The following is a 26,294-nucleotide window of genomic DNA, read 5'->3' on the forward strand; positions in this document are numbered from 1 at the left end:
TCTTCCTCTTCATTCTCCTTTTCCTTTTCTTCCTCTTCATTATCTTTGCCTACTAAAAATCGTCCACTCTCCACGTCTCCGGATTTCGCTTTCTCATTCATCCTCAGTTCGTCCTTCCATTTTTCCTTCCGTTACTTCCGCTCTTTCTCCTCCTCTCGCACTTCCTCTCCTCTGCAGAAGGCACCAAGATAAGAAAAGCGCTTTCCTGAGAATATGAGACGCACACATTTCCGTGACTTGAGGCAAAAGACACCTGCCGGGTTGTACCACACACCTGTCAGGGATGCTGCTCACGGAGAGAGAGAGAGAGAGAGAGAGAGAGAGAGAGAGAGAGAGAGAGAGAGAGAGAGAGAGAGAGAGAGAGAGAGAGAGAGAGAGAGAGAGAGAGTCGCGGTGTTGTGGTAAATGTTGGCATCCATTTACATGAGAGAGAGAGAGAGAGAGAGAGAGAGAGAGAGAGAGAGAGAGAGAGAGAGAGAGAGAGAGAGAGAGAGAGAGAGAGAGAGAGAGAGAGAGAGAGAGAGAGAGAGAGAGAGAGAGAGAGAGAGAGACGTAATAGCGCCCCGAGGAAATATAAATGGACTGCTCTCATCTCTATCTTATCTTGAAATTTACCAGAAAATGGGAAAAACAAGACAAATGGGGCACTTAAGAGACAATGGACGTTATAAATGTGTGTCACTACGAGAAAACAACGTCCGCCTCTTCTTACTTTCACATTATAGAAATAAATGTTAAGACACTTGTTCCGGTTTCTTATCGTATTATTTTATTTTCCTCTCGATAAAGCTACACGGGAATGTATAACACGTTTTAAACATGTCACAAATAGGGCAGAGGTCTAACATCTAAATCACCGACCTTGCAAAATTATATATATCTTTTTGCAGACGATGAGAATAGGGCTGTCAGGTTAATTTCTTATTCGCTTTTCTCTTCCCCGATGAAGATAAATATGTGCTTTATTGTTTTTCCTTCTGTCTTCTTCTTTCTCTGTTTTACTAGAATTCAACTCGACCATTAATGACATGTGCGTACTCGCGGTGCTAAATTAATAATAATAATAATAATAATAATAATAATAATAATAATAATAATAATAATAATAATAATAATAATAATAATAATAATAATAATAATAATAATGATAATAGTTTTATTTCGTCTCAGCGGCATATATTTATAAAAAAATACTAGAGTAAACGATCGAAAATGAACGAGATACATTACCTATATAAGCGTGTGCATGTTCTTCTCTCGCTCTCTCTCGCTCTCTCTCTCGCTCTCTCTCTCCCTCACACACCCACCCACACACACACACACACTCACTCTCCTTCGCCGGGCATTGTAGTAATTGCCTGGAGAATGGCCGCTCCTCGTGGTAAGTGATAAATCTTCACGCACTCTCCGGGAGGTGAAAGGTTAAGTCTCCAAAGCGACGGCTATACATCTTGATCCGGTTCCACGTCGCGGACATCGGATGGGATGCTCTTTTGTGGCGTTGGGTACTCCTCCTACTCCACTTTCTCCACGCTTCCTTTTTTTTGCCACTTATAACCCCTTTTATGATTTTTCTTTCCCTTCCTCCTCTCCTCCCCTCGAAGTGAAGGGAAAAAAGCAAGAGGTAATGGCAGCGGTGAATAGAAAAAAGCATTAATTCTGAGAGAGAGAGAGAGAGAGAGAGAGAGAGAGAGAGAGAGAGAGAGAGAGAGAGAATCTCTCTCTCTCTCTCTCTCTCTCTCTCTCTCTCTCTCTCACACACATTGTTCCTCAAGTTTTGACTATGATTGCTCTGCGTTGTTTTGGCCTGACTCATGACGTCTTAATTCATACTTCCTCGCAATGAACCAGAGCACACAGTAACCCATTTCCAGGCAGACTAATTTTTCTGCTATTGCCACATAGTTTCTGCTCTCCCTTCCCATTGCTCTGTCACCACCAGCCATTATTTATGTTGTCCCGTCCATATTTCTGCTTTTCCTCTTCATTGCTCTGTTGCCTCCTCATATTTTTCTGCTGTTGCCTCTGGTATGTCTGTTTCCCCCTCTCATTGTTTTGTTATCCCTTCTCCTTTTTCTGCCTAGTCTTCTCTTTGTTCTGCATTCCTCTTTCAATTTTCTGTTTCCCCCTCAAAAATATTCTTCCTTCTCTCCATTTTCCCCATTCGCCTCATTTACCTCTGCTGTCCCCTCTCTCATCGAATCAGTGCATCTTAATGGAAAACAAAAGTGAATGTCCGATGTTGAAGAGGCTGCTAATGTGAGATTGGAGTGTTTGTGAATGTTTGTCTCGTGTGATAATGCCTTCAAAGTTTGTAATCATATGACCAGAGTCCTTCATTTGTGGCTCGTGCGGTGTGCATTGCCCCTGAAGTCAATGAACGTATCCGCCATTTAGCAACCGTGTAAGAATAAAGAGAACAGCACAGAAATTAAAATACTCATAAAGGGAAAGGGAAAAAGAGATAGGGAGAGACGGAGGGCATTGCGACCAGTTTTGCCTCCATACCTCACCAGCCACAATCGAACAAAGCTAAGAACAGAGTTGACCGCCCGCCACAGGGGAGAGAGGAAGGCGTTGCCCGCTGACTTACTCTTTTCATCAATCTTGTCTATCCGTGACGAGCGCGGGGAAGGGAGGAAGGGATGAATGAAGGACACGGTGAGAACAATGAGACAATAATGAGATGGGGAAGAGACGGACAGCGAAAGGAAGACGCAGTCACTGAACAAATTAGTCTCAGGGGAAAATCTCACCTTTACAAAAATTGATTAAGAGGAGGAAGAGGAAGAGGAGGAGGAGGAAATGATGAAAAAGGAGAAGGGGTGAAGGAGGAGGAGGATAGGAAAGGCTGCTGTGCTTTATTAAGGAGAACAGTGAAGAAGATGAAGAAGGAAAAGAAGAAGAGGAAAAAAGGAAGAAAAAGAGGAAGAAGAAGAGCTAATTCCCTTATGAAGATCCGCTGTCATGTTGTTGCCTTGCCTCGCGTGGGCATAGCAAAACAAACCGCCGCCGCGACACTGTATTGAATCAGGTGACCGAGGAAGCAGCCACACCTGTACGGCAAGAAGTTAAAAGCCACAAAGGTGCTTCAATGTGTATTCTAATCAGCGCTACAGGAAAAGAAACGCACACACACACACACACACACACATACATACACACACACACACACACACACGCACATGCACACACACACACGTTCTTACTTAAACCATCAGAGGCAACACGCAGCACAAAACGCCTCTAGAACATCAAAAGCCGAATAGCGAGACTTGGCAAACACTGGGAGGACGGTTCCGGAGAGGAGAGATGAAAGGGGGAAGAAGAGGAGGGGACGTAGGGGAGTGAGAAAAGGCAAACATTAAGACTTTCTCGCTCCGCACCGCACCGCCCACCAAGAAAAACAGGTCATGTCAAGAAGGAGAAATTTGCCTACGTATTCACCTTGAGTGGAAAAAAGTCGGAATACGAGAGAAGGAAGGTGTAACATGATGGCTGGGGAGGGAGAAAGAGGGCGTGGGTGACCTTGAGGAAAGTGAACAAGGCAACAGGTGAGTGGAATAGGAAATACATGTATGGAATAAGGGAATACTGAGAAAATGGAATGATATGGTAGGAGTGAGGGATGAGACGGAAAAGGTGAAGGCGATGCTACTGGAAGGAAAAGGCAAGGCAAAGGAGTGTTGGGAGAGTGGGAGGGTAGGGCTGGGGGAGGTAGGGATGAGGTGGGCAGATGCTATTGAAAGGATGTACAGGAAGGAAATAGAAATGGAGGAGGTGTCACAGTGCATGGAAGTAGCTGGAAAATGAGGTGGGTGTGACGGGGGAAGGAACTGATGGACTAGCAAGTAAGAAAACACGGAAAGCGAACAGGAAAATCGTTACGTGATGAGGAAATATAGGAAAAAAGTGAATAAAACAAAAAAATAAATAAAAACGTACACGGAATACAGGGAGTGAATAATGCTGAATAAATAAGCAGGATAAAAAGAATACGAAGAGCTAAAATATAAAATGGTAGCGGTGAATTTTTGTCGGAATAGAAATGGAGAAAGTAGAGTGAAGGAGCCTGAAGGAGCAAGGTGCAGGAGATGGAGCAACAGAAGGACACAGAAGGACAAGGGGAACGTGGGAGTGAGTCCTAAGTTAGGCTGGGGTGTTGCTGCCTCTAAATGTTTACGACAGGAAAAGGGTACAATAAAAAGTGGAGGAGGAGAAGAAGAAGAAGAAGAAGAAAAAAAAAAGAAAAGAAAAAGAAAAGAAAAGAAGAAAAGAGGAAGAAAAGAAGAAAAGAAGAAAAGAGGAAGAAGAAGAAGAAGAAGAAGAAGAATGAAGGGTGCAATAAGAGGAATAGGAAGAGCAGATTGAGTTGAAGATAAGGAAAGGACTGATAAGGAGAAATGAGGTGTGGTGTAGGAAAGGAGAGAAAGAAAAGACTGAGGAGCAGAATGTGGTCGAAATGAAGGAGACGAGGAAGGAAAATAGAGGAGTATGATTGGAGGTGAAGACGACAAAGAGAAGCAAGTTGGAACGGTAAGGTCTGGACTCGAGAAAGACGGGTTTGTAGGAGGAGGAGCTGAAAGGGGCAGTGTGGGAATGAAGGGAAGGAGGAATGAGGTGATATAGGAAGGAGTTGCAGGTCTCTTACGTTCCTCATCGACCTTAAGGAGATTGAATCCGTGTCTGTCATTCGTTCATTCCATTTCTATTCTTGGACTGTTGTTTTCTCATTCTTGTTAATATTTTTCGTTCTTCAATAATCAGTCCTCTTATTTCGCTTTATTTCAAAATATGTTTTGTATTCGTCTGCGTGTTGAAGGTTTCCCGTTCAGAACAATGTGCATCCTGGTTCTTTATTGTATACTACTACGGTGTTTCATTCATATATGAACTCGTTTTCGTCAAGGCCCGGCCACTCTCCGAAAAAGCATCATTTAATGTTCGATAAATCGTGAAAAGACAATTGCTAAACGATCAGTGCGTGTATAGAAAGTATGATGAAATGCATCGCTCGTTCACAGAGTAACTATTTGTTGTGCATCATGGGGGGGGGAGAGAGAGAGAGAGAGAGAGAGAGAGAGAGAGAGAGAGAGAGAGAGAGAGAGAGAGAGAGAGAGAGAGAGAGAGAGAGAGAGAGAGAGAGAGAGAGAGAGAGAGAGAGAGAGAGAGAGAGAGAGAGAGAGAGAGAGAGAGAGAGAGAGAGTGTGTTTTTCTCTCTCATTTTGATTGCCCTCTGATTCATCCCTCAGCAATGAAAGATAGACATGATCAAAGCTATTTTTACCCTAATCTGTTTCCTGAGCTTAAGCAATGTCAGTGTTTTTTTTTTTTTCACCCAGTCTGGTCCACCTAGTTACCAGGATTTCTAATTTTGCGAGCGATTATTTTCTTGCCATCATTCTCTTTCAATAGGGTATAGTAAAAAGATTTTAGTAGTAGTGATCCTGGTAAATGAGATTATCTTATATGTCAGTTTGTTAGTAATTTAATGGAAAGTGTGTGTGTGTGTGTGTGTGTGTGTGTGTGTGTGTGTGTGTGTGTGTGTGTGTGTGTGTGTGTGTGTGTGTGTGTGTTGCGTGCAGGCGTGAGAGAGCGCGTGTTTCACTTTCATCTTTTCTACACGCGGCGCCTTAATGGTGCGGAATGGTATAAAAAGTAAGCACAAAAATGTTTTCATGCAGTAGTTTTTTTTATATACTAATGGGAGAGGGTAGGAAGGGGGAGGACGACGGAGCGAGTTTTTGTTACGATTGAGGAAGGGGAGGATAACGTATTCGTGTATGTGTTTTATCATATTGAGTGTTGCTCATGGTGAGGGAAAGCCATTTAATCTTATGTCTTTTTATGCCTAAAAATTACAGACATAGTCATGATTAGTGTCTTATATATTTGTGTAAATATCATGTAGGTGCGTGCGCTTGTGTGTATACTTTATATAGAGAATGAACATTTTCCTTTTCACTTATTTAAAGAACGGAGATCTCAGTTTAGGCTAAGACAATATTCTTCTAAAGATGTAGAAAAGGAGAAAATATGTTCATCAAAAATAATTCTCCCCACTAAAAAAAATGTAGCTACACATCTGCTATCATCTGTCGTTCTTCCTGAATCATTCTTTATCTCTCTTATTAAGAGCAGTTCTTTCCCCACTTTCTTCTTCTCAATCACCTTCAACTTTCCTCTCCACTCTTTTCCCCTACATCACATTTTCCAAGGTCGCTTTCTCCCTGTGTCATATATTTCATCTTATCTCCTTTCTTCCAAAAGCATTTCCTCCTCAGTCTCCCTAAACTTTCTTGTCTCCCAGAACTCCTCTCTCTCAGTCACGGCTTTTGGGTTTTTCTAGCTCAATCTTTCACTTCTTCTCAACTATTTCAAAGGCATCCGTCTACCTCCCGCGAAACATCTGGCGTTTCGTCGTTTTCTGCAGCTTTTCCTTCGAGGCGCAGCAGATGCGAACAAAGTTAACATTTGGTGAACGAGAATGGCATCTCCTTCCTCTTTCTTTTTTCTTCCTTTTTACTCCTACTTCGCGCTTCTTTTTCCTTCTTCTCTTACGTCCCCTTTCGTGCTTTTCTCCTTTCCTTGATGATCCTGTACTGGTTTTGGTATCGTTCGGGCTTTTTTTTAGCGGGCTTTTTTTTCCATTATTGTTTCCTTTTTTTATGCCCTTGAACTGACTCCTGTGCTGTTCTTGTTTTTATTCAGCTTATCTTGTCTTCCTCCTCCTCCTCCTCCTCCTCCTCTTCCTCCTCCTCCTCCTCCTAGGATAGTCACATCCCCAGTAATGTTATATATCTATAGTTTCAAAAAGCCTTTCACAAGGTACTACACGAAAGACCCTTCAAGAAACTCTAGTCGGCGGGACTAGGAGACAATCTGACAGCGTGGATAAAAGATTGACTCACTGGAAGAAAGCAGAGAGTTGTACTCAAACGGACAGGCCTCCGAGTAACTCCCGGTCACGAGTGGAGTGCCACATGGGTTAGTGCTGGGCCCAATACTCTTTATTATATATATCAACGACCTAGAACTAGTATTAAAGTCAACCTTTTCTAAATTTGCCGATAACACAAAGGTGGGAGGGAAGGCCCTCACGACTGCAGACTGCAAAATTTTCCAGAGAGACCTGGACCAGATCAGTCAGTGGCCAAAAAAGTGGCAAATGCTCTTTAATACTATGAAATAAATGCAAAGTAATGCACATCGGGTTCAGAAATAGTAACTACACATACTACATGGGTGGGGAACAACTACAGGTTGTACAGGATGAAACAGACCTCGGAGTCACTATCAGCAGTGACTTTAAACACACAAAACACTGCAAGTCCGCCTGCAAGAAAACCGATACTTTGCTCGGGTTCATAGCGAGGAACTTCGAATAACAGACGCCTGGAGTTGTGTTATCCTCGTATAATTCGCTTGTAAGGCCCCACCTGGAATACGCCGTACAGTTCTGGTCCATTAATTACAAAAAAGACATTGAATTACTCGAGAGAGTACAGCGACGCGCTACGAAAATTATACCATCATAGGGGACGCAACCTTGCGAAGAGCGACTCAAACGATTCAACCTCCTCAAGTTGAAAAAGAGTCCATTGCGGGGAGACCTGATACAAGTCTTTAAGTATCTGAACAAGCTCAGCAATGTCGATTACTCCAAGCTCTTCTCGCTACAAACTTACCCGAGAGCAAGAAACAACAGTAAAGCATTTCAATTGAAGCGATCCGGTACAGATACCGGCAGGTTATTTTTCGAACAGAATTATTCGCCACTGAAACAGCCTTCCTGCATAAGTAATTAGTGCGGAGACAATCAACTCCTTTAAGAATCGCATTGATCGTCAGTTTACTGCGTCGCGGGTGAACTGAATGTATCCATGAGTACAAACAGTACTTTTTTTTCTTTACATCAAAGGAAGTAGCTCAAGGGCAATAAAAATAGAGTGTAGAAAAAAAGCCCGCAAACCAGTGCTTCTATAAAAGACGAAGTAAAGAGTAGCCAAAAGAGAGGTCAATTTCGGGCGGAGAGGTGTCTTGACACACTCCTCTTGAAAGAGGTCAAGTCATAGGCAGGAGGAAATACAGACAAAGGAGGGCTGTTCCAGAGTTTACCATTGTAAGGGATGACAGAGTGAAGATGCTGGTTAACTCTTACGGAAGGGGTTTGGACAGTGTAGCGATGAGCTAGAATAGAAAGTCGGGTGCAGTTGTGGCTGACTGATTGATTAAATCAGTGAAAGCAGGCAGACTTGATATGAGTCAGACCTGATATGAGTCAATAGAATTTGCTGTCTGTTCATCTGTACTTCCATGTTTCCTCCTCCTCCTCCTCCTCCTCGTCCTCCTCCTCCTCCTCCTCCTCTTTCCTTCTTCCTCGTAGTGAAATCTGTCCGTCGCGTGTTATTCCGCCCTGCCTTGTTTGTCTCTGTATTTCTCAGGTGAACGTTGATTCGAAGCGGCAAGTCACGTGTGAAGAGATGAAAGAAAACGTGGAAACATTATGCAAATCTCGAATCTTAGAACACATGACTTTTGCTGCATCAGTAGACGTTCAAATTTATTACTTTAATCTCATTGTTGTGATGCAGAAGGAAAGAAAGACATGGGTTGCGTGTGTGTGTGTGTGTGTGTGTGTGTGTGTGTGTGTGTGTGTGTGTGTGTGTGTGTGTGTGTACGCGCGCGAGTGCGTGCGTGCGTTTTGCGTGCGTACCGACATTGGTACGTGCGTGCGTGACTGCGTCCTAGCGTGTGTGTGCATGGGGGTCTGTGTGTAGAGAGGTAGGGTTGTGTGTGTGTATCCTAGTGGATATGTTTTTTTGGTTAAGATTCGTTTTAGGTCCGTGCCAGTATCTCATTACCTACCTTATGAAACATCAGTATCTCTCCATATAGCCTATCTTTTCTACAAACCTTCAACAGTCATGGAAACGCTCTGAAAATCCAATTCAAGGACTTTTTTCTACTCTTGAAAATAGGGGATAATGTTTACGAAAGCGCGTCGCCTCCTCTGGCGGCGGCAGCGGCGACGCTGCAGCCGGTGTTGCGAAAAATACCTCCTCGCTGAAATAAGTCACATATACATGTGGGGGGGGTCCAGGGGGGGCGTAGCCCCCTCTGGTTAGAAGGGGGGGCTGAGGGGGCGCAGCCCCCCCGTTAGTAGGTCGTAAAGTTCGGTTGGAGTAGTTTAAATATGCTCCCCGACCCTAAGCCCTCTGCGAGTTATTTTACGGCTGCGGCGGCTGTAGCGTCGCCGCGGCCAGCGCCAGAGGAGGCGACGAGCTTTCGTAAACATCCCCTCTTTTCAAGAGTAAAAAAAAAAGTCCTTGAATTGGATTTTCAAAGCGTTTCCATGACTGTTGAAGGTTTGTAGAAAAGATATATGAAGAGACAGTGGTGTTTCGTAAAGTAGATTATGAGATACTGGCACGGACCTGATACGAATCTTTACCGTTTTTTTTTTTTTTTGTATTTAACATCTATTTCAAAAAATATATGAAGGAAAATTACTATAATAATAAATGTATATTAACACTCATCCAATATCATTATCTCACGTAATCATTATTTCTGCTTTGCATCAAATACCTTCTTTTTTTTTTTACTTCGTGTTCGAAACATCTCGGTCTCCAATCAGCTTGATGCTTCTTTTGTTGTCTCATATTTTATAATCATTATGTTTTTGGTAGGCTTCTGTGGTGGTAATATTTACAATATGGAGGGCGAGGTGAGGCAAGGTGAGATGAGGTGACGCGTGGTGAGAGGAGGTGACGCGTGGTGAGATGAGGTGACGCGTGGTGAGAGGAGGTGACGCGTGGTGAGAAGAGGTGACGCGTGGTGAGAGGAGGTGACGCGTGGTGAGAAGAGGTGACGCGTGGTGAAAGGAGGTGACGCGTGGTGAGATGAGGTGACGCGTGGTGAGATGAGGCGACGCGTGGTGAGATGAGGCGACGCGTGGTGAGATGAGGTGACGCGTGGTGAGATGAGGTGACGCGTGGTGAGATGAGGTGACGCGTGGTGAGAAAAGGTGACGCGTGGTGAGAAGAGGTGACGCGTGGTGAGAGGAGGTGACGCGTGGTGAGATGAGGTGACGCGGGGTGAGATGAGGTGACGCGTGGTGAGATGAGGTGACGCGTGGTGAGATGAGGTGACGCGTGGTGAGATGAGGTGACGCGTGGTGAGATGAGGCGAGGTGCGGTGCAAATCAGCTCCCCTCCCGCCGTCGCATCTGCAGGGCTCTGATCACAATTAAATATTCTATGATTTCACGTGGCAGACAAAAACTGTTTTCTCTAGCAGCGCACTCATGTTTTCTCTTTTTTATTTCAGTTTTTGTATGCTCTGTTTTGACTGAACTATTTTTTTTCCCGTTCCGTATTCTTTTGTATGCCTCCGCTGCATAGCTCTCCGTCCCGTGATGTCATACGCAGCACACATTAATCATGTTTCCACTCGTAAAGTAATGATTTCAGGACAGCTCTTCCCGCCACAATACTCCACACTACACGATCGCCTCACCAGAATCAGCACCACAACTCTTGCTCAATGGATCGTAACAGCATCCTCACCACATCCAGCACGCTTGCAAGATCACGTCACCTTTGCTATGTTACCTATAGTCTCTCACTGGGATCCTTAGGCAGCCTTTCTCTACTACATTCGCCTTCCTCATCCCGGTCTCACCAAGCGCTGCACAGCCCGAGTCGTAATTTAGTGATTTTTCATGGTGCGACCGTGTAACATACCGGCCCCGAGTGTGCCTATAATTTTAAGAGCTGTTTTTCTTTCCTGACATATTTTTTTGCGTTACGGCAGCTGGGTGTGTGGCAAGGCAAGGCAAGGCAAGGCAAGGCAAAGCAAAGCAAGGAAGGGCAAGGCAAGGCAAGGCAGGGCAGGGCAAGGCAGGGCAATGAAGGGCAAGACAAGGCAAGGCAAGGGAAGGCAAGGCAAGGCAAGGCAAGGCAAGGCAAGGCAGGGCAGGGCAAGGCGAGGCGAGGCGAGGCGAGGCGAGGCGAGGCGAGGCGAGGCGAGGCGAGGCGAGGCGAGGCGAGGCGAGGCGAGGCCAGGCCAGGCCAGGCCAGGCCAGGCCAGGCCAGGCCAGGCCAGGCCAGGCCAGGCCAGGCGAGGCGAGGCGAGGCGAGGCGAGGCGAGGCGAGGCGAGGCGAGGCGAGGCCAGGCCAGGCCAGGCCAGGCCAGGCCAGGCCAGGCCAGGCCAGGCCAGGCCAGGCCAGGCCAGGCCAGGCCAGGCCAGGCCAGGCCAGGCCAGGCGAGGCGAGGCGAGGCGAGGCGAGGCGAGGCGAGGCGAGGCGAGGCGAGGCCAGGCCAGGCCAGGCCAGGCCAGGCCAGGCCAGGCCAGGCCAGGCCAGGCCAGGCCAGGCCAGGCCAGGCCAGGCCAGGCCAGGCCAGGCCAGGCCAGGCAGGCCAGGCCAGGCAGGCCAGGCCAGGCCAGGCCAGGCCAGGCCAGGCCAGGCCAGGCGAGGCGAGGCGAGCCAGGAGGCGAGGCGAGAAGGAGGCGAGGCGAGGCGAGGCGAGGCCAGGCCAGGCTGTGCCAGGCCAGGCCAGGCCAGGCCAGGCCAGGCCAGGCCAGGCCAGGCCAGGTTGTGGCCAGGCCAGGCCAGGCCAGGCCAGGCCAGGCCAGGCAGGCCAGGCCAGGCCAGGCCAGGCCAGGAGCAGGCGAGGCGAGGCGAGGCGAGGCGAGGCGAGGCGAGGCGAGGCGAGGCCAGGCCAGGCCAGGCCAGGCCAGGCCAGGCCAGGCCAGGCCAGGCCAGGCCAGGCCAGGCCAGGCCAGGCCAGGCCAGGCCAGGCCAGGCCAGGCAGGCCAGGCCAGGCCAGGCCAGGCCAGGCCAGGCCAGGCCAGGCCTGGGCAGGACAGGCCTGGCCAGGCCTGGCCAGGCGAGGCGAGGCGAGGCGAGGCGAGGCCAGGCCAGGCGAGGCGAGGCGAGGCGAGGCGAGGCGAGGCGAGGCGAGGCGAGGCGAGGCGAGGCGAGGCCAGGCCAGGCCAGGCCAGGCCAGGCCAGGCCAGGCCAGGCCAGGCCAGGCCAGGCCAGGCCAGGCCAGGCCAGGAGGCCAGGCCAGGCCAGGCCAGGAGCCAGGCCAGGCCAGGCCAGGCCAGGCCAGGCCAGGCCAGGCAGAGGCGAGCCAGGCGAGGCGAGGCGAGGCGAGGCGAGGCGAGGCCAGGCCAGGCCAGGCCAGGCCAGGCCAGGCCAGGCCAGGCCAGGCCAGGCCAGGCCAGGCCAGGCCAGGCCAGGCCAGGCCAGGCCAGGCCAGGCCAGGCCAGGCCAGGCCAGGCCAGGCCAGGCCAGGCCAGGCCAGGCCAGGCCAGGCCAGGAAGCCAGGCCAGGCCAGGCCAGGCCAGGCAGACCAGGCCAGGCCAGGTTGCCAGGCCAGGCCAGGCCAGGCCAGGCCAGGCCAGGCCAGGCCAGGCCAGGCCAGGCCAGGCCAGGCCAGGCCAGGCCGCCAGGCCAGGCAGGCCAGGCCAGGCCAGGCCAGGCCAGGCCAGGCCAGGCCAGGCCAGGCCAGGCCAGGCCAGGCCAGGCCAGGCCAGGCCAGGCCAGGCCAGGCCAGGCCAGGCCAGGCCAGGCCAGGCCAGGCCAGGCCAGGCCAGGCCAGGCCAGGCCAGGCCAGGCCAGGCCAGGCCAGGCCAGGCCAGGCCAGGCCAGGCCAGGCGAGGCGAGGCGAGGCGAGGCGAGGCGAGGCGAGGCGAGGCGAGGCGAGGCGAGGCGAGGCGAGGCGAGGCGAGGCGAGGCGAGGCCAAGCCAGGCCAGGCCAGGCCAGGCCAGGCGAGGCGAGGCGAGGCGAGTTGTGGACCCAGCTGTCTAAGGTTTTGGTGAAGATTTAGTAACTTCGCTGCTACTTTTTGTTGTTGTCTTCTGCCTCTTGATAATGGATGAAAGGGGTGTTTTTAATGCTTTTGTGTTTGTTCTTTACTCACGTGTATTATTTTCCTCTTTCTCTAGCTCTCATTCCTTATCTATTTCCCTTCTCTCTCTCTCTCTCTCCATACCCTTAACTACTTCCCTTCTCATGTCCTTACCTAACTCCTTCCCACCCTTTACTCCATTTACAAACCACTATCACAACAACAACAACAACAACAACAACAACAACAACAACAACAAGATTCACCATCCATCATTATATACTGCAACACGAATAGGAAACATAACCTGGCAGCGTGGGTCCGTAGAATTCACCAATGCTGCTTCCCCATAATAACGTAGCTCGGGAAAAGAGAAAGGCAAATGTTTATTGTAAGGACATGTAGCGTGCAATGCCTCGGGATGATTATGTTGACCAACTTTAGAACAGAGGATGATGAATTTTTTGCTCATTGAATTTGCGCAAAAAGTTTTGAATTTTTTGGGGAAATTATTTGTTTTAATATTTTATCAGATATTTTTTATTAATTTGTTATGTGTTCCTATATTTTTTTCCTTCCCATGATATAGTTTGGAGGTAAAATAAATTGTCAATATATCCATCGTGTTTTTTTTTTCATTTGCCAGTTCTTGTTCACGAATTAAGCATTGATACGGTTGGAAAATTTGATTATGTGTGCATGTGTGGTTGTATGTTTGTGTGTGTGTGTGTGTGTGTGTGTGTGTGTGTGTGTGTGTGTGTGTGTGTGTGTTAGGTGCTGTCTGTAACGTCGGTAAGCTGTCTTCATTTTTTTACAACAGAGGAAACAGCTCATGGGCAAAATAGAAGGAAACAATAATGAAAAAAAGCCCGCTACTTACTGCTCCTTGAAAAAGCGGTCAGAGAAGTGGCCGAAAGATAGGTCAATTTCGGGAGGAGAGGTGTCCTGATACCCTCTTCTTCAAAAAGTTCAAGTCGTAGGCAGGAGGAAATACAGATGAAGGAAGATTGTTCCAGAGTTTACCTGCGTGAGGGATGAAAGAGTGAAGATGCTGGTTAACTCGTGAGTAAGGGATTTGGACAGTAAAGCGATGAACTTGAGTAGAAAGTCGTGTGCGGCGAGGCCGCGGGAGAGGAGGAGGCATGCAGTCAACAAGTTCAGAAGAGCAGTCAGCAATAGAAGATAGAAAGAGATGCAACATGGCGGCGGAATTTAAGCGGTAAAAGACTATCAGTAAGAGGAGGAGAGATAATGAGACGAAGAGCCTTAGACTCCACTCTGTCCAAGAGAGCTGTGTGAGTGGAGCCCCTCCACACGTGAGATGCATACTCCATACGATGGCGAACAAGGCCCCTGTATATGGATAGCAACTGTGCGGGAAAGAAGAACTGGCGGAGACGATACAGAACGTCCAACCTTGAGGAAGCTGATTTAGTGAGAGAGGAGATGTAAAGTTTTCAATTTAGATTTTGAGTTAAGGATAGACCGAGGATGTTTAGTGTTGAAGAAGGTGACAGCTGAGTGTTGTCGAAGAATAGGGGATAGGTGTTTGGAAGATTGTGTCGAGTAGATAGGTGGCGAAATTGGGGTTCTGAGGCATTGAAGGACATAAGTGTCCTTTTACCCCAATCGGAAATGATAGCAAGGTCTGAGGTTAAGCGTTCTGCAGCCTCCAGTCTGGAGTCTTGTAACTCCTGTTGAGAAGGTCTTCTGTTGAAAGAAGTTGAATAATGCAGAATAGAGTCGTCAGCGTATGAGTGGATAGGACAGTTTGTTATGGAAAGATCATTGATGAATAACAGGAAGAGAGTGGGTGATAGGACAGAGCCCTGTGGAACACCACTGTTAATAGGTTTAGGAGAAGAACAGTGACCGTCTACCACAGCGGAGACAGAACGGCCGGAAAGGAAGCTGGAGATAAAGGAACAGAGAGAAGGATAGAAACCGCAAGAGGGCAGTTTATTTAGAAAGCAAAGACTTGTGCCAGACAAAGTAGAAACAGGAAGATAAAGAGCACTAAGAGCAGGAGTAAGAGGAGTTACACGGCCGTATTCATATAAGCTTTGTCTTCAGGATGATGTTTTCGCATTAGGGACACACTGAGCCCGGATTCCTACATCTCGTGGCTTATTGTTTATGGGAGAGAATGCGATGTGGGTGGTGGTAGTGGTGGGAGCCTGACGGTGCTCACGCTTCTAGATATGTACAAGTGTGTGTGTGTGTGTGTGTGTGTGTGTGTGTGTGTGTGTGTGTGTGTGTGTGTGTGTGTGTGTGTGTTACATTCTCTCTCTCTCTCTCTCTTCAGTTTTTGTTTAGATGCCTTAACTTTCTTTCTATGTATATATATTTCAGAATTTCCGACTATCTTTTTCCGCTTCCTGCTTTTCCTCCTTCACATCCTTTTCAGTCAAGTCCTTCTTTTACTTCTTTCCAATACTTAATACATTTCCTTCTCTTTTCCTCTTCCTGGTTCTCTTTCTCAGTCTTTTCCCCCACCTCTATCTGTGTTCATCGGCCATTCCATTCTCTCACTCCTCCATTGATCTTTCCTCGCGGCATTAACTCTTCTCTCACCCGGAAATCGCCCTCCATGTTGTCGCCCTGAGAGGGTTCCTGAGGTGCTTTCGAATTTCCAGGTGAGATCAGTCTGCAGATGGAGGTCCGTTAGCCTTCCTTTGATCTCTCTTAGGTTCCTCGTGAGACCTATCCTACACCCTGACCTTGAAGGCTTAATGGGGGTGCGTGGAAGAGAGAGAGAGAGAGAGAGAGAGAGAGAGAGAGAGAGAGAGAGAGAGAGAGAGAGAGAGAGAGAGAGAGAGAGAGAGAGAGAGAGAGAGAGAGAGAGAGAGAGGAAAAAAGATGTTGCCAAATGATTTGAAGAAAAAAAAATGATATAATAGTAAAATGAAGGGAAACTTAATCGCTGCAACACCACACAACACAGCAGAGCAGAACACATCATAAAACAATATAGCGCACCACAATACAGCACGGCAGAATAAAACTCAGCATAAGATACCACAACCCAGTACAGCAGAACACAGCATGTGACACCACAACAAAGTGCATCAAAACACAATGCAGCGTAACACAGCATAACAGCACAGCACAGCCCAACACGCCTGACCTCGAGCTGCTCTAATAGACTCACTCATCTATTTCTACTTTCATCGTGACGCCGCATATGAAGGTAATGGGAATAGCTTTTACACGCGAGGCAATTACAGGCAACAAAGTTCTTCCTTAGCACAACACTAAATCCTCCCCGAGCCGTTTTAATCCCACGAGCCGTAAATGCTCCGTCAAAACTTGTTCCTTGATTAATTTTCCTCCTCCGCATTAAATGAAATTAAATCAGTCGTGTAATAATATTTGTGTCATTTTTGTTTTGTTTATTTTCAAAGGTTTCTGATTGTGAATGGTTTGTGTTTCTAATTATGATGAAATGCGTGTTTATTTTTTGAAGTCTTTTCTATCTGTTAATTGTATGCTGTTTCATATTTTCTTTATTAAAACCGATATCTTTATATATCAAAGGAGGCAGCTCTATGGCGAAACGAAAATAAAAATATCCACTGTGCCATGCTTCTGCAAAAGGGTAGGAAGAGAACACCAAAATGGGATTAAATTTGATGTCTTGATACTCTCTTCTTGAAAGAGTTCAAGTCTTATTACGAAGAGGAAAAGGAATGTTGTTCCAGTGATTGTCAAGAAAAGGGATGAAATAAGGAAGGTCATTGTTAACTCTCGCATTAGGAATTTGGACGGTATAGGCTGAGCAGAAGTAGAGAGTCTTGCGGAGCTAGGGCTCATTTCTTTACTGATTTACAAATTTTCACAAAATGTTTATATTCCATGACCTTTAATTTATAGTTGTCTCGATCATTTTTGTTTTGTTTCCCATTTTTCTCTTACTTTCTTCCCATTGTTCCGTATGTAGTTCTTAGTTTCTGGTCCACGTGATGGTTGCATTTTCCTTCCCGTCGCTTCCTGTCCCGTCACAAAGATCGGCGGGTTATAAACCCCCGAGGCCCCTTGCTGATCAGTGTCTCACCAACTCGAGAAACTTTGGACTTCCGGATTGTTTCTTCCTGTGTTTTTGTTCTTGTTTTCTTTCCTCTTTCTTTCTTCTGCCTGGTCCTTTCTATTCACTCCAACTCTTCCTCGCATACTTTCGCTTTGCGTCCTTGTTTACCTCTATTTACTCTTTAAATGATCCTTTTTTTTCATATATTATGTTTGTTCTGTTATTATTCGCCTTTTCCATTTTTTAAATAATTATTTTCTCCATTTTTTTCCCTGCTTTTCTAAGTATTTCTTGGGTTTTCTTTTTCTCCTGTCTTTAGATTAGTTCGTTCTCTTTACTATTTTTTCCTGTCTACTTCCATTTATCTTTTCTTCTTCTTATGAAGGAGAAGGATTACAGACGCTTACATGATAAAAAAAAGTCTTAAGCAAAATATAGTGAAGGAAAAGTAAGAGAGGAGGGGGCAGTGGCTGAGTGGTTTGAGTGCGGGAGCCATGTTCAGGAGGACGCGGGTTCGCGCCCGCCCCCGCCACAAGCTGGAATTCCTCAGTCACCGCCGAATGGCCTAAACCTACCCACATGCTGTCCTGAAGACCACCTGTCAATCCGGACTCTATATTCTCTCTAAAAAAAGATGGTCCAAGTTGACTTCCGGGGGGCAACATGAGCCAAGCAAGATGGCGCCACTGTAAACACTTAGCGTGCGCCATAACAAGCTGAGGGCAACCATCAGGCCCCACCAAGAAAGTCTATTGGAGCTGTAGGCAAAAACGTAAAAAAAAAAAAGAAGAGGGAAATATGTAAGCGTGGAGGGGTGGCAAGCAATAAAATTCAAAGTAGGATCGAAAAACGTGATTAGAGCAGAGGGAAGGAGACTAAAATGATTCAAGAACGGAAAATGAAGTATAGAAAAAATAGAGAAAGAGAGGAAATGCTGGAATTTTGGATAGTTTGAACGGCAGTTAATTAACGCCAAGAACCAATACAGAAAAGGTCTGCGCCTTGAGATGGTTGTGAATGAATATAACACTTCCTTTCCCGTGACAAGAGAGCGAGTCTGTTGCTCTTCTTCTCTCCTTTTGAACCTGCTCTAAAGGAGGTTGATATTTCTTTTAATTCATGTTCTTCTATACTGTAAGCTTTATAGTGTTGTTCATTGTTGTTACTTCGCTCCATTATAAAAACATTGATTACTGCTGTTTTTTGTGTTTGTCTTCTTAATGGTAACTCTCTCTCTCTCTCTCTCTCTCTCTCTCTCTCTCTCTCTCTCTCTCTCTCTCTCTCTCTCTCTCTCTCTCTCTCTCTCTCTCTCTCTCTCTCTCTCTCTCTCTCTCTCTCTCTCTCTCTCTCTCACACACACACACACACACACACACACACACACACACACCGGCTGTTTCAAGGTCACACTCCTGCTGTTTACATATTCACTTCCTCGCCTCTCCCTTCCGAAACTCCTCTAAACTTTACGACCCTGTGCCTCCCGTGTGTGTGTGTGTGTGTGTGTGTGTGTGTGTGTGTGTGTGTGTGTGTGTGTGTGTGTGTGTCAGCATTTTGCCCTCTCCATCCTTTCCTGTAGCTGTTTTCCCCTCCTATAGTTAACATTTATCTCTCTGAATAGTTTATTTTTCTTCCCTTGCTGTCAAAACTATTTCCTTTTCTCTGCTTCACTTATTTACTTGTCTCGTTTTCCAGTTTTATGTTTTGCTCTCGCTTCCTCCACCGCATCTTCTTTAGCTGCCTCTTTCATCTCTCGTCTTTCTTTACTCTCCCACCCTTCCGTCATACTTTCCTCCCTCCCTTCCTTCCACCCTCGTCTCTCCGTCTTTCTCCACCCGGTTGTCCTTAATGGATGTAAATTAGAGACACTCTCCTTTTGCAACTCTTGTTAGTATCGTCCTCGTTTCGTTTCTCAAGGAAATACACAAGACAGTTAACCTGGTAGCAGCGACGGGCCAAATTTGTAGCTTTACCGTGTAGCAGCGACGGGCCAAATTTGTGCCATGATATAAACCCCCCAAAATCGATGATGCATAAATCGGTCATAAATGCGTTGATATATATAATGAAAAGGTGTGCGTGAGTGATGATTTTTTCTCACTATTCTCACTATATAGGGGCCTTTAAGAAACATGATCCCCGCAGGTTCCAGGTTAATGACGGAAGTGGAAAGAGAAAGGTTCCATGTTTTAACAATTTGTATCCATTACTTGAGGCAAAAACTGGAGTAAAGTGATTGTCATAAAATTTTGAAAGGGAATTAAACTTGCCTGACACTTTTTTTCATACTTATTTTATTTATACTTATTTTTCATAATTTCAAAAACAAAGTCAGCTAACACGATAATATGTCACACGCAGAAAAATGAATATATTGAAGGCGGAAAATAGGTTCCCTACGCCCCACTCGCCTGTTTCTCTCTCTCTCTCTCTCTCTCTCTCTCTCTCGTGTAAATGGATGCCAACATTTACCGCAACAACGCGACAACTAAAGGAAGAAGGAAGGAAGGATCTAAAGAAGGAAAATAGGAAGGAGTGAAAGAAGGAAATGATAAAGGAAGGAAGGAAGGGAAGTAAAAAGAAAGTAAGAAACGAATGAATGTACGAATGAATGAATAATAGATAGGAAGCAAAAGATAGATAAATATATAGAGAAAGAAGGGGAAAAGAAAAGGAAAGAAAGAAAGATGGACGTGTAGGAAAAAAAGATAGACTAAAGTAAGAAAGAAGACAAGAAAGAGAAAGAAAGAGAAAATAGAAATACAGAAAAGGGAAAAGTAAAAGGAATGAGAAGCAAAAAATGAAGGCCAAGTATAAAAGGAGTATGAAAACTGAAATAAATATAACAGAGGGAGAAGGGTGTATATACAATAAACTGAACTTATATTTTTGTCGAAACCAGATTACAATGCAGAGTTAACATGAGTCTTCGAAACACGTCGATGCATCAGTCATAACAACAACAACAACAACAACAACAACACTTCAGTAATCACTTGAAAGGCTCGGCAAAGGTTTGTAATATGATCCGTTGCCGCGTCACCATCGAAAGAGCTTAGCCACGTAATGGACTTGGTAATACTAATATCCGTTGCTCTCTCTCTCTCTCTCTCTCTCTCTCTCTCTCTCTCTCTCTCTCTCTCTCTCTCTCTCTCTCACACACACACACACACACACACACACACACACACACACACACTCGCACCCTTATCAGCTAATTAAATGCGTGTTTTCATGGTTTATTTTTCATTCCATTTCGTCTTGTCTTGAGTTTGCACATGTTTTCCAGTTTGCTTTCAGAGGCGACTGGGGCGTATAGAGGACCTACCTATTTTCCCCTTCAACATGTTTATTTTTTTTGCTTGTGCCATATGAGGCGTATAGTGTAAAAGGGGCGACCAAACCAAATCGGGGTGAAACGCCAGAATTTACTCCTTACTATACTCCCACACGACCACAGCGTGTAACGAAACACACGAGAAATTAATCCAAACAAGGAAAGATTTTGTCGGCGCCGGGGATCGAACCCGTGACCAGCGAGACGGGAGAGCCACTCCTCAACCAGTCCCTTTTATTCTTCGTGCCTTGTAGACGAAAAAATGTGACGAGCACGAAAATGCCTTAAAAAATGCTAATGTCTTTCTTTAGAATGAGTAAACTTTTGGACATGAAAAGTGAATGTGGAAATTACTATGGTGGAAATTACTTTGGTTTGTTTTTCTTCCCTCTTCTCTTTGTCCCCGTTTCTGTCTCACTCCTCAGCTGGTTTGTTCCTCGCCACTTGAAGTTTCAGTTACTTTTCTTTCTTCCTTTTCATTTATTTCCTTGTTTTTTTCAGTATTATCTCTTAGTTGATTCATACGGAACTGTTCTCATGTATTCTTTCTTTTCAACTTTATTGTAATAACATTTCTTCTCTCACATTACGTTTGCTCAGTTTTCTTGCATCCCAACCTAAAACATTTAATAAAGATGAAAAGAATGAAAGATATAATAGTAAGAACTCATATTTTGACGCAAGAGTTCTTTTTAAATGGATTTCACTTTTTATCAAGGTAATAAAAGCTTAATTTGAGCTTTTCTCGTCTTCTTCCCAGAATGTGAGGCTTCAGTAAAGTTGCATTGGTGGAGGAATTGGTATTGGATCCTTTTCATTTCTTCTCGCGGCTCATATGTTCTCTTAGATTATTTTCGCCTCTTTCCATCACTGTCCCTCCATCTTTTCTTTTTTTTAGCCTTTCGTTTGGTCACTTTAACCTTATCGTTGTCTCTGTCCTCTTGTGTTTTTTTTTCATGCAGGATTTTGTTAGTGTGTGTGTGTGTGTGTGTGTGTGTCTCTCTCTCTCTCTCTCTCTCTCTCTCTCTCTCTCTCTCTCTCTCTCTCTCTCTCTCTCTCTCTCTCTCTCTCTCTCTCTCTCTCTCTCTCTCTCTCTCTCTCTCTCTCTCTCTCTCTCTCTCTCTCTCTCTCTCTCTCTCTCTCTCTCTCTCTCTCTCTCTCTCTCTTCCCATTCCTTTCCTCTTCTCCTTTTCCTTCTGTTCCAGGTATCATCCTCATTCGATCTCATGGGAAGTCATTTTTGATATCGTGTGCCTCGGATGCTGGCTCACTTGCATGCGGTCTAACGCACGTCTCGATGACTGACTCTAATTTTCTTTTGTTATCGGTTTTCTTCTCCTTGTCCTTGTCATTCGCCTCGTCATCCTCATCCTGTTCCTCTTTTTACCATTGCTGCTACTACTACTATTATTACCACTACTACTGCTACTACTACTACTACTACTACTACTACTACTACTACTACTACTTCTACTTGGACCAGCAATTTTATATGAACTGTAAACTTTGTCACCTCTAGCTGTGCGCTTGGTCTTGGGTGTGTCATCCCGTAGGCTGTGGCGGAGTGACTGGCAGTAATAGTAGATGGATGGGGTAGCCGTGGACGCAAAGATGAGAGGGTGGTTGGATGTGTGAGGTAGTAGATATATGGATAACTCGATGTAGGGTAGATGCGTTATGGATTGATATAGATGGGTTGACGGGTGGATTGATTGTTAACTAGATGAATAAATGTGCCATGAGTGGATGAATTTACTGACTGAGTGGTGGATGAGTGTAATGATTTGTCACAGGATGGTTGAATCGTCTTTGAATTGAATGGTCTTAAGTTTTTCACCCTTCCGGGAGTGTGTAAGGTTTCAGCCATATCCAAAGATTCATCTCTCGTCAGCTCGCTAGTTCGAGAAGGGGACTGGTGAACTGAGCCCTTTCCACACGATCGGACAATGCCCGATGCTCGTTGGCAAACAAAGATGCCCGTGCTGGTAGTTGAGCGGTTTCACCAGCCACAGACCGCTAGTACGCCGCTGCCAGACAAACGGACACTTTTATTTTCATTTTCACTTTGGTCCTTTCCTTTTTCACACACAGAGCAACAATGACTGTGCTACACCGTGCTAACTTCTTGCTGTCCTTCCTGCTACCCATAGGCTACTTTTGCCTCACACGGCTATACCAAAAGAACCCGCACTGTTTGGCTGCCTGACTTTGACTTGGCTAGACACTGCCGTGTGGACGGGAATACACGTGTGCATGCATGTCCGCGGACTATGCGTCTATGCCTGATGAAGGACAGAGTCCAATCGTGTAGACGCGGGCTTACACACACACACACACACACACACATTCCACAGGTCTCCGCTAACGCTCCCCTTTCTCTCCCTCACAGCCGTGTTGACGTTGGCGAGAGGGGTAAGGTTCATACCCCCGCCCCCCCTCATCACGGACGAGCCTTACTTCGACTCTTCCATGTTGGTGAATCAGACAGCACACGTGGGGAGGCAGGCGGAGCTACACTGTCGCGTCCACTCCATCGGGAACAGAATGGTGAGGGGGAGAAGAAGAAGAAGGGGAGGAGGAGGGAAAGGAGAAGGAGGAGGAGGAGGAGGAGGAGGAGGATACATGAAAATATGGAAGTACAGGCGACAGAACACCTATTGGTTTTTAAGGAGTCTACCAGTTTAAATGATTGAATCAGTAGGGCGGACACATACGTGAATGATCTATGAACGTGCAAGCTGTTCAGTTTACTCCTAACGTAACAAAGTAACGATCAGTGCGATGATCATGGAGTTGATCACTTATCTCTTATGCATTATATTTTTTTTCCATGTGGTAGGTGCTTTTTTTTTTTTTTTTTACAAAAGTCGACACAAGGGCAACAAAATGTTTAGAAAAAAAGCCCGCTACTTGCCGCTCCCACAACAGAAGATAGTATAAAGTAGCCAAAAGAGAGATCGCTTTCGGGTGGAGAGGTGTCTTGATAAACTCTTCTTGAAAGAGGTCAAGTTATAGGCAGAAGGAAATACAGACAAAGGAAGGCTGTTCCGGAGTTTACCAGTGTAAGGGATGAAAGAGTGAAGATGCTGGTTAACTCTTGCATAAGGGGTTTGGACAGTATAGGGATGAGCAAGAGTGGACAGTCGAGTGCAGTGGGAGGGGGGGAGGCATGCAGTTAGCAAGTTCAGATGAGCAGTCAGCGTGAAAATATCGATAGAAGATAGAAAGAGAGGCAACATGGCGGCGGAATTTAAGAGGTAGAAGACTATCAGTAAGAGGAGGAGAGCTGATGAGATGAAGAGCCTTAGACTCCACTCCGTCCAGGAGAGCTGTGTGAGTGGAGCCCCCCCACACGTGAGATGCATACTCCATACGAGGGCGGACAAGGCCCCTATATATGGATAGCAATTGTGCGGGGGAGACGAACTAGCGGAGATGATACAGAACGCCCAACCTCGAGGAAGCTGATTTAGTGAGAGAAGAGTGAAGTTTCCAGTTGAGATTTTGAGCTTAGGATAGACCGAGGATATTTTAGGTGACAGCTGAGTGTTATTGAAGAATAGGGGATAGATGTTTGGAAGATTGTGTCAAGTAGATAGGTGGAGAAATTGGGTTTTTGAGGCATTGAAGGACACAAGGTTCCTTTTACCCCAATCGGAAATGATAGCAAGGTCTGAGGTTAAACGTTCTGAAGCCTCCAGTCTGGAGTCTTGTAATTCCTGTTGAGAAGATCTTCTGTTGAAAGAAGTTAAACAATGCAGAGTGGAGTCGTCAGCGTATGAATGGATAGGACAGTTTGTTAAAGAAATAAGATCATTGATGAATAACAGGAAGAGAGTGGGTGATAGGACAGAGCCCTGTGGAACACCACTGTTGATAGGTTTAGGGGAAGAACAGTGACCGTCTACCACAGCGGAGATAGAACGGCCGCAAAGGAAGCTGGAGATAAAGGAACAGAGATAAGGATAAAAACCGCAAGAGGGCAGTTTAGAAAGCAAAGACTTGTGCCAGACTCTATCGAAGGCTTCCGATATGTCTAGCGCAACTGAGAAAATTTCACCGAAACGGCTGAGAGAGGATGACCAAGAGTCAGTTAAGAGAGTAAAAAGATCGCCAGTAGAACGCCACTTGCGGAACCCATACTGGCGATCAGATAGAAGGTCAGAAGTGGAAAGGTGCTTTTGAATCTTCCGGTTAAGGACTCTTTCAAAAGCTTTAGATAGACAGGAAAGTAAAGCTATAGGGTGGTAGTTAGAAGGATTGGAGCGGTCACCCTTCTTAGGCACAGGCTGTATGAAGGCGTACTTCCAGCAGGAAAGAAAGGTAGATGTTGAGAGGCAGAGACGAAAGAGTTTGACCAGGCAGGGTGTCAGCACGGACGCACAGTTTTTAAGGACAATAGGAGGCACTCCATCAGGTCCATAAGCCTTCTGAGAGTTCTGCGTATTCCAGGTGAGGTCTTACCAACGAGACATGCACAGACAGCATTACTTCCGGTACTTTATATTTGAAGTTCCTTACTATGAATCCAAGTATGGCATTAGCTTTTCTACAGGTAGACTCAGAGAGCTTTGCATCTTTCAAATCATCAATGATAATGACCCGAGATCCGACTCCTTATGTACGACCTACACATGCTCCCCACACACGTTGAATCTATGACCACTATTTCTGAACCCAAAGTGCATAACTTTACACCTGTCGAGATTAAAGGACATGTACCATTTTCATTCTTCTAACCACAGAATAATCCGGTCCATGACTTTTTTTGATTTTGCAATCGACTGTCGTGAAGGCCTTTCCATTCATTTTATGTCATCGGCAAATTTCCATAGAAAGGACCATAGTCCATTTTCTAAGTCGTTGATGTACATGATAAAGAGATGGGCCTCAGCACTGAAGCTTGCGGTACTCCGCTGGTGACAGGGAGTTATTCAGACGCTTGGCCGTTGAGCAACACTCGTTGTTTTTTCCCGGTAAGCTAATATCTTATGTATGCAGTCAAAATGTCTTTTACACCTACTGACTGTAATATAAAGAACGTTGATAAACACGTATTTTAATTTCATTATTGTGTGTTATAGCGTTATAGCGCGCTCATATTTTCGATTATTCCTCTTTTGTATTTTTCAATCTATCATTTAATTGCTGAAAAAAGGTTCAATGTTTTATGCTTGACCGGCACCCTCTGGAAGGCTTCTTTTTCCTCTTTTTTTTTCTTTTTCTTTTTCTTCTTCTACTTTTTCTTCTTTTTCCTTCTTCTTCTTCTTCTTCTTCTTCTTCTTATTATTATTATTATTATTATTATTATTATTATTATTATTATTATTATTATTATTATTATTATTATTATTATTATTATTATTATTATTATTATTATTATTATTATTATTATTATTATTATTATTATTATTATTAATTATTATTTTATTATTTTTATTATTATCATTATCATTATCATTACTATTCCTATTACTATCATTATTATTATTATTATTATTATTATTATTATTATTATTATTATTATTATTATTATTGTTATTATTATAATTTTTGTTATTAGTATCCTTATAAATTTTTTTCCAAATTATTTTTTTTTCATTATCATTGATATTTTAAAGTGATTAGGATTAATTATTGATCATAATCATAGTTATTGCAGCTTCTTCCTTCCATGGTCGATTGGACAGGATTTTCCAGCAAAACTTCACACCTGTGACTGAGCGAACAGTTTTAAAAACAGCGGTGCTTTCAAACAATTATTTCGCGAGAGGCCTCTAGAGTCGCTGTGAGCACCTCGTTCATTTAATTCTAGTGAGATTTCATGCGTGTTAATGAGGTGCAATTATATGGTGCGAGTCATACACGTTGATAAACACGTATTTTAATTTCATTATTGTGTGTTATAGCGTTATAGCGCGCTCATATTTTCCATTATTCCTCTTTTGTATTTTTCAATTTGTCATTTAATTACTGAAAAAAGGTTCAATGTTTTACGCTTGCCGATATTTTATTGGTGAGGCAGTTTTTTTATTATTTTTGGAAAATAAGCAAAACGAAACAAAATA

General features: G+C 45.1%; 1 protein-coding gene across 1 annotated transcript in view; it reads left to right on the top strand.

The window, feature by feature from the left end:
- The window catches only part of LOC127010462 (zwei Ig domain protein zig-8-like), a 63,190-nt gene that overhangs the window by 21,079 nt on the left and 15,817 nt on the right, over nucleotides 1-26,294 (top strand). Inside the window, exon 2 of the mRNA XM_050884676.1 lies at nucleotides 22,616-22,773. Coding sequence (XP_050740633.1) covers nucleotides 22,616-22,773 — 158 coding nt within the window. The remainder of the gene's footprint in view (nucleotides 1-22,615; nucleotides 22,774-26,294) is intronic.

This window comes from Eriocheir sinensis, chromosome 43 (assembly GCF_024679095.1).
Source record: "Eriocheir sinensis breed Jianghai 21 chromosome 43, ASM2467909v1, whole genome shotgun sequence".
Lineage (NCBI taxonomy): Eukaryota > Metazoa > Arthropoda > Malacostraca > Decapoda > Varunidae > Eriocheir > Eriocheir sinensis.